At 35.5% G+C, this 8,496-nt stretch overlaps 1 protein-coding gene across 1 annotated transcript in view; it reads left to right on the forward strand.

The window, feature by feature from the left end:
- The window catches only part of ZFR (zinc finger RNA binding protein), an 87,678-nt gene that overhangs the window by 20,740 nt on the left and 58,442 nt on the right, over positions 1-8,496 (forward strand). The window contains exons 4-5 of the mRNA XM_057708096.1: positions 530-674; positions 3,114-3,332. Coding sequence (XP_057564079.1) covers positions 530-674; positions 3,114-3,332 — 364 coding nt within the window. The remainder of the gene's footprint in view (positions 1-529; positions 675-3,113; positions 3,333-8,496) is intronic.

Genomic DNA, 8,496 nt, shown 5'->3' on the forward strand with positions numbered 1-8,496 from the left:
TCACTATATACAGTGCCAGAATTCACCCAGCTCACCTTGATCTTCATTACCTTGGAGATTTATATATAGTGTTCCTTTCCCCTGGAACTTCTATTCCCCTTTCCTCCACCTGGAAGCTCGTATTCATCATTATGTTAATGAATAATTGAAAATAAGGAAGAATGAGAAGAAAGCTGGAACAGTCACAAAGCTTAGAACACCCAGGTGTTTTTTACTGTGGGATCCATCTTTAAGGCAGATCCACCATGCAATTTTTAATAAAAGTAATTTTTTAAAAAAATAATGCTTACTTTTAAATGTTTTGATGATTATTCTGATTGTAAAAGTTAAGTATGTTGCTTAAAATAGTTTTGACCTTATTTGATGAAGTCCAAAATGAATCCCCTTTGTATTGCATTTGAATCTTCTGTGTTCATACATATTTAGGTTTTTGTTTTCCTTTATTGCATTTTTCATATAGTAAAGATGAGGTTTTTTTCCCTCTGCCACTTTACTCATAGCAAGATTTTCTTTCATTCTCTTTCTTTAGGACTCGTACTCATATGTAAGATCCACAGCTCCTGCTGTAGCTTATGATAGTAAGCAGTACTACCAACAACCAACAGCAACTGCTGCTGCTGTAGCTGCTGCCGCCCAGCCTCAGCCTTCTGTTGCTGAGACCTACTATCAGACAGGTGGGTTTTATTAACATACACCCTTTCCTTGTACACTTTTGAAACATATTCGGGGTGTTTTTTAATGAAGATACTCTTTTGAATCCGTCTAAATTCATTGTGTTATATTATCTTGAGAGGCAGGTTCTAGCCATGTCCTTTTCTTTCTCTACGTGAATGCCTTTGAGTCCCAAAGAGAGAAGACCGTGGAGACAATTCATAATCATGTCCTTCCCTCTTGGAAGTGTAGTTCATATCTGGTCTTTAGCTTACAGTTTTTTACCTGCTGAAATAAGCTGTACAAAAACTTCTGACCACCTTCTTCTCTTTGCCCGAAATGCCCAGACATAACTACTGACTGCCTTTGTAACTAGTGGAGGCCCTGGTGTGGTTTCCATTTTGTGGACTCTGGTTTTTTGTTGGTTTTTTTTTTTTTGGCCGCACACTGCAGCTTATGGGATTAATAGTTCCCTGGCCAGCGATTGAACCTGGGCCCTCAGCAGTGAAGGCATGGAGTCCTAACCATTGGACTGCCAGGGAATTTCTGTGTACCCATATTTTTAACTCATCTTTCTCTGATCTGTAATAACAGTTCGTTCTGTTACCAGCCACTGATGTCACAGTATATATTAATGGTTTGAATGCAGGAAGTATTTTATTTGCAAAGAAGCCTACAAAAGTCTTTAAAAGATTGATTTTTTTCATAGAAATTTAATTGAAAACTTTTAGGACAAAGCTCTCTTCGTTCTGAAAAGCAGCAACTCCTTTATTTTAATTATTTTTGAAGGACCATGAGAGTGTGGGTAGAGCCTTGGATTAGGAAAGAATAGAATTGGTTTCTAGCACTGGTGTTACCACAATGTGGGCAAGTGATTTTTTTTTACCTCATTTCATCTCTGTTCTTTTATTTGTGAATGAAGTAGTTGACTCAGATCTTTCTAGGGTACTTTTAGTTCTAAGATTGATTTTATGAGTCCCTTAAAAGTGATTTAAAAATATTTTGCATTATAATAACCCTGACTTTTCTTATAGTCTGTTTTCTAATGATTTGTGGGTACAGTGAAATGTAATGAACTTCCTAATTAATTACCAAGGCTAGATAGATTGTACTTAAGAGTACTGAATTAATCTAAGAGTCAGAAGACCTTGATGTAATCTAAACTGTGACATTGACGATGTGACTTCTGTAAATGATTTAGCTCTTGGACATGAGTGTTTTTTGGTAAAATGTTGTACTCATCTGTATGTTGTGTGGATCAAATTTCATACTACGTGTAGAAAAAGTTTTATACAAACTTAAGGGCTACTTATTTAAAGTACCTTTACTTAGCTCGGCATAAAATGAGTTTGGACCCTGATATTTGGGCCTTTCTCAGAATATTACGTTTGTATACTTTAGTGATCATTAATAAGGGATTGATTATTAATTTAGTGATAATAAGTCTCAAGATTTTTAAAGTATACATTTGTTTTAATATGTTCAAAGGCAGCAGAAAGTTTAGCAGAGACATTAATGGTAGCCATTTAAGAACAGCTTCACTCAAGCTTTTGACATTTGAGGAATTAAGGCCGTATCACTTTGTGGGTTGTAATTAGATTGAAGTTCACCATGGATAAATCAGTAAAAATGCCATGAATGGTATATGACAAGTTCCATGTAATTAAACATTGAAAATTTTACGTGACTTAAATTATACTTTGAGGCTCTCTCTATTCTGTTTCCAGTATTAAGCATAACTCTCAAGTAGACTGAGTAGCCCACATACACTCACACACACACACCCCTATCCTTCCTTTTCTAAAAACTTTATTATTAACGTTTTAAATAGTGCTGGTATTTTAGTTAGTGGCAAATTTTGACAAAATGTCATTTTGGAAATATGTAAAAAGCATCTGTGGAAGGATAGCAAATTAATTTATACAGATGCTATATTTTATTAAGTTCATAATAAGAATTTTATCAAGGAGGGACTTCCCTGGTGACGCAGTGGTTAAGAATCTGCCTGCTAATGCAGGGGACACTGGTTCGATCCCTAGGCCAGGAAGATCCCACATGTCTTGGAGCAACTGAACCCATGTGCCACAACTACTGAGCTGCGCTCTAGAGCCCGCGAACCACAACTACCGAGCCCTCGTGCTGCAACTACTGAAGTCCATGTGCATAGAGCCTGTGCTCCACAAGAGAAGCCACCGCAATGAGAAGCTCACGCACCACAACACAACAGAGTAGCCCCTGCTCACTGCAGCTAGAGAGAAAGCCCACACAGCAATGAAGACCCAACACAGCCAATAAATAAATAAATACATATATTTATTTAAAAAAGGAATTTTATCAAGAGAAATTGCTAACAAAATTTACAGTTAATGATGTTTACGTTTATTTTTTTCTAGGATATTGGTACAGTAACTCTATATGGTGGTTCACCCTTCTAATTTTGTGATGTCTCTTTCCCAATTTAGCCCCGAAAGCAGGTTATAGTCAAGGTGCAACTCAGTATACACAAGCCCAGCAAACTCGACAAGTGACAGCCATAAAACCAGCCACACCAAGTCCAGCTACCACTACTTTCTCCATTTATCCTGTATCCTCCACCGTACAGCCAGTAGCAGCTGCAGCTACTGTGGTGCCATCCTATACCCAGAGTGCTACTTACAGTACCACAGCAGTTACTTATTCTGGTAAGGCTGATAAACTGGGTTTAAATGAGTAAGCAAATTAAAAAGAGACTCACTGAGAAACTGTCTTGATTTTCTGTGGAATGATCTTAACTCCCAGTAGCAAGAATTGAACTAATTGATAGGCGTTAATACAAATATGTGTGCATAATGTGACAGATGAACCATACTCTAAGTTGTATGCTTGCTTTTTTTTTTTTAAGCCAGGAAATTTTAGCAGAATGTAAAATGCTCTTTGGGAATTTGAAAGCTTGGACCTAGCATTGCAATTAGAGAAAAATAACACCTAGTATTCTACAGGGTCATTTCCTGTCAGACTTTTCCAAATGAATTTGGAAGTTCAAGGTTAACTTCAGGAAATACCACTGACAGATTATTTATATTGTTTTTCAACTCTTGAGGAGCTATATCTTCATATCTATCATCAAGAATAAGTAATCTTGAAAATATTGTGAGGCTTTATAAACATCCATAAGATGATGGCTCTGTCCCACATCTCTTGGAAGGACAGAGTAGATTTATTTTCCTTAAATAATCATATATTTTCTCTGGAGAAGAATAATCACTACAATCTTCTTGCTGTGCCCACTGCTCTTCCTAATTTCCAGCTGAGGTACTTTGTAGAGTTGCAGTGATTAAAGTCGCACATGGCTTTTTTGAAGACATTTATTTAGCCTTGTACTACTGTATGTTTTGTTGTTGTTTTGCATTTTATTTAGTCCTTAATATGCTGTCTTGTTCCATGGAGGGTTTAAGGTGACATAGGTAGTTTCATTTCTTACCTCTTGATGTTTTGTTGTAGCTTAGGTGTTAGAAGCCTAGCTACTGAATTTTTAAACTATTTTTTTTATTTCTCAGAGAATTTTTTTTTGTCTCTTACCCTATGTCAAATGCTGTGCTTGGTGCTAGGGACACAGATCAGGCAGGCATGATATATTTGGGATCAGCAGTTCATTGTGGCTGGCATACAGGATACATGGGGTAACTATCAGGAGATGAGGCTGGAAATGTCAGTGTGGAAAGCTTTGTAGGGTCTGCTGTGGTCTGTCTTTATCTTGTGGACAGACAGGGTGCCAAAGAGGAGGTCTCAAGAAAGGGAGCAATGGAAACAGATTTGTAAGTTAATAAAGACAGCCATGTGGAAATGAACTGGCGTGAGGAGATGTTATTATTCCTGGATGTGTTATTCGGGATTGCCCAGGTGCAACTTTTCTGCCTCTCTCTGATTAGTCAGTTATAACTGTAAATGGAGCTATTTCAATGAAATCTGTTTGGACACTTTAAAAAAAATCCACACTAGCTTTAACAGAATAAGGAATATGATAGTATCCTTTCCTATTCCTTGTTTCTCTCTTACATGTACTCCTTCTCCCTTTATCTTTTCTGTCTCTCTCTCTGTGTTTGTCTCTTGCAGTTACTTGAATATACCTTACACAAAATGAAGATAATTATTTTTATTTACTGCTTTATTATGTGAGTAATACATCATTTTAAACCTTGAAACTATAGATTAAAAAAGGAGAAAAAATTAAATTACTGGACATCCACCCCTAGACAGCAATTACTGTTAACATTTTAGTGCATGTCTTTCTAGACTTTCTTCCATGGGAATATGCATATATAAACATCATGGTTTCTTTATAAAAATGAATTTGCCTTATGTGTACTGCTTTCCTCATTGTGTCCTTTCTAAGTATAGAGATATACCATTCCTTTGATTCATGTTTTTCCCCAATTTTAGAAAATTTCAGTTCTGCAGAAAAGTGAAAATATAGTACAACAAATGCCCATACAACATTTACCAAATATTATTTTGTCACATTTGCTTTATCTTGTCTCTCTTTAAACATATTTTCAAGTGGTTCAGTTTTTTATAAGTTGCAGACAACATGGTGCTGTGCTTGGAATTCTTCCACATGTGTTTCCTAAGAATAGGGGCATTCTTTCATATAGCCACAATGCAGATAAGGAATTGGACATTGATATTATCTAATAAGTTTTCTCCAGTTGTCCACAAATGCCTTTTATGGCTGGGCTTTCTCTGTGGTTGATGTATTTGTGTTTGTGCTTTGTTTTAAATTCAGGGTCCAATCAAGGATTATAGGTTGTATTTGGTTGTTAGTTTCAGTTTCCTTTAATGCAGAGTAACCCCTATTTTTATTTTGTCTCTCATGACTTTGATGTTTTGAAGAGTTTAGATTAATTGTCTTGTAGAATATCTCACAGTCTAGATTTATCTGATTTCTTTATGGTTAAATTCTGGCAGCTTTTTAGTCAATAAAACTACCTATGTGAGCATTCCATTTCAGCACATCAGATGCATGTAACAAATAACGTCAGTTTATTCTTTACTAATGGTGGCAAGTATAATCACTGATTAAAGTGGTGACTACCAGATCTTTCCATTGTAAAGATACCTTTTTCCATTTTGTAATTAACCAAGTAATCTGTGGGCCTGTTACCCAATTACCTTTTTCTCTAAGGTGTTAGATCCTTTGAAAAGCTCAGTAACTGAATCAAGTTCTCCAATGGTGAGTGCAAAATCCTTTTACTAAGAATCAGTGTGAGGCTTTGGATTCTTAGACATTCTTCCCTAAAGAAGAGTCCCCTCACCACTTCTTTTTTAGTATTACTATGGGCTCCTTTTTTATTCAGTGTAGTATAATCCATTGCTTTCATTTTTCTTTTTGAGGCACACAGTGTCCCAAATTTGGCCAGTGGAATCCTTTTCAAACCAGCTCTCAGTCTTTTGAACTTGGCATCATTGGTCTTTGAGCACTTCTTTCCTTTCTGGCACAGTAAGATGTTATTCTGCCTGATTCACCATTGGATCCCTAGCATCCAGCATAGCATTTGACATAGGGTATAAGAGATAAAAAATCTCTGAGAAATAAAAAAAAATTTTTTTTAATTCAGTAGCTAGGCTTCTAAAACCTAAGGTACAGCAAAACATCAGGTGGTAAGAACTGACATTGCTCATATCACTTTAAATCCTGCGCAGAACAAGACAGTGTTTTAAGGAATAAATAAAATGCAAAACAATAACAAACTTTGAGCCTTTTCTGCCCTAGACCATTTCACAGAGGACCTTGGTTTCTTGTATGGCAGTGGCATTTAGGCCCAAGATCTATGCTTAGAAAAAGTTTTTAATGACTAATACTATTTTATTGTACGCACATACTACATTTTAAAGTTTCTATTTGGGGACATTTAGTTTCCTATTAAGGGAAAACTAGAAACGACACTGGGTAAACTAACTCTTTTATGTAAAGATTTGTGTGTTTGCCAGTTGTTTCCCTAGGATAAATTCCTAGATTTAAACTGTCACAATAAAGTATACACTTTTTTTTTTTAAAGAACTTTCACTGAGATACAGTTAACATACAATAAACTGCATATATTTAAAGTGTACAGTTTGGTATCCCAATCTCCCAATTCATTCCCCCCCAACCCTCCCTGCTTTCCCCACTTGGTGTCCATATGTTTGTCCTCTACATTTGTGTCTCTATTTCTGCCTTGCAAACCAGTTGATTTGTACCATTTTTCTGTATTCTGCATTTATGTGTTAATATACGATACTTGTTTTTCTCTTTCTGACTCACTTCACTCTGTATGACAGTCTCTGGGTTCATCCCTGTCTGTACAGATGTCCCAGTTTCATTAAAGCGTATATACACTTTTTAAAGAACATTTGATACACAATGTGAAATTGCCATCCAGAGAGATCATTATTAGGGCTTCTGAGTTCTGTATCTGCAATTTTATATCAGCTACAACTTAAATCAGCTATTCTTTTTCGCTCATTAAAAATGAGTTCTAGAGTATTGGTAACTGCTAAGTGATGACTTGTATGATGCATTTACTGCTGAAGTGATAGTTTTTGTTTCTGATACTGTACCTTTAAAAATTATATTTTAACTGTTACAGTTATACAACTTTCTAATTGGTAAGTATTTATAATAGAGGTGCTTGTTAAGTGAAACTATTTTAGCATTTCAAAATTGAGCTTTTACTTAATTTAGAGACATCCTTATATTTATTTTCTCATAGTGCTTTACAAGAAATGTATGTGTTTCCTGTAGCTATAGGAGATTTAAAGGTGTTCCTTAGCAGAGTTAAGAACCTTCAGTCTACCTTTCAGTTTATGCTTTGATTTTTTTTTTTTAAAGAGCTAAGTAGTAAGCTGTAATTAAACTTACCTTTTATTAGTTTTAGACTACTGTGTGCAAATGAAGGAGGTTATTTTGTAAATATTATGCTTTTAACCTAGTGATTTTTGTTGTTTAAATAACACAAAGGACCTTACAATCTCTTAGCCTCAGTTTTCTGATCTATAAAGTAAGTATAGTAATACCAGCAATACCTACCTCATAGTTCTGAGACTTCACTGTGTCTGGAACACTGCTTCTCATAGTGCGGATTCTCAATTTTTAAAAAAATCTAGGGAATCCCCTGCCATTCCAGTGGTTAGTACTCGGCGCTCTCACTGCCACGTGCCTGGGTTCAATCCCTGGTTGGGAAACTAAGATCCAGCAAGCCATGAGGCACGGCCGAAAAAAAAAACAGAGGTCCTGGTCATCCAGCATTACAGGATGCCGCTGCCCTTTTTCTCCTTTTTATTTTCTTGATACATAATTCATGAAGTTATACTTTACGTGGCATGTTTACAGTTCCTACATGCAACTAGTCATTTGGAAATTTTCTTTTAATAAAGATTTCATATAAAAACTATGGTCCTAACCAGTAATAATCCACAAGAAGTTTTGTTTTAAAAATTGGACAATATTATAGTGTTGTTTAAAGAGCAAAATTTAAACTGTATATGTTTCTGACTATAAGTTTGAAACTACTTGGCTGTGAGCCTAGTTATATTCTTTTATCACATTCTTCAGTAATAGAGGCCACTGGTAGGACTGACAAGTGGTTTACTGATCTGTAGAATTTGTCTTTTAACCAGTTATACCAATTGTTTTCTAGTTTTTAAAAATCTGATCATAGGCTTATGATTGATATGTTTACCTGCTTCTTCCTACTTTCATTTTTAGGTATTTTCTTTCCTTACCACATTTTTTTTCTTTATATCTTCATAAGCATTTATATAATTTAATAACCTGACATGAAAGTCTACAACAACTTTTCATAAAAGTTGCCCATATACTTTCTCTCC

This window comes from Hippopotamus amphibius, chromosome 15 (assembly GCF_030028045.1).
Source record: "Hippopotamus amphibius kiboko isolate mHipAmp2 chromosome 15, mHipAmp2.hap2, whole genome shotgun sequence".
Taxonomy (NCBI): Eukaryota; Metazoa; Chordata; class Mammalia; order Artiodactyla; family Hippopotamidae; genus Hippopotamus; species Hippopotamus amphibius.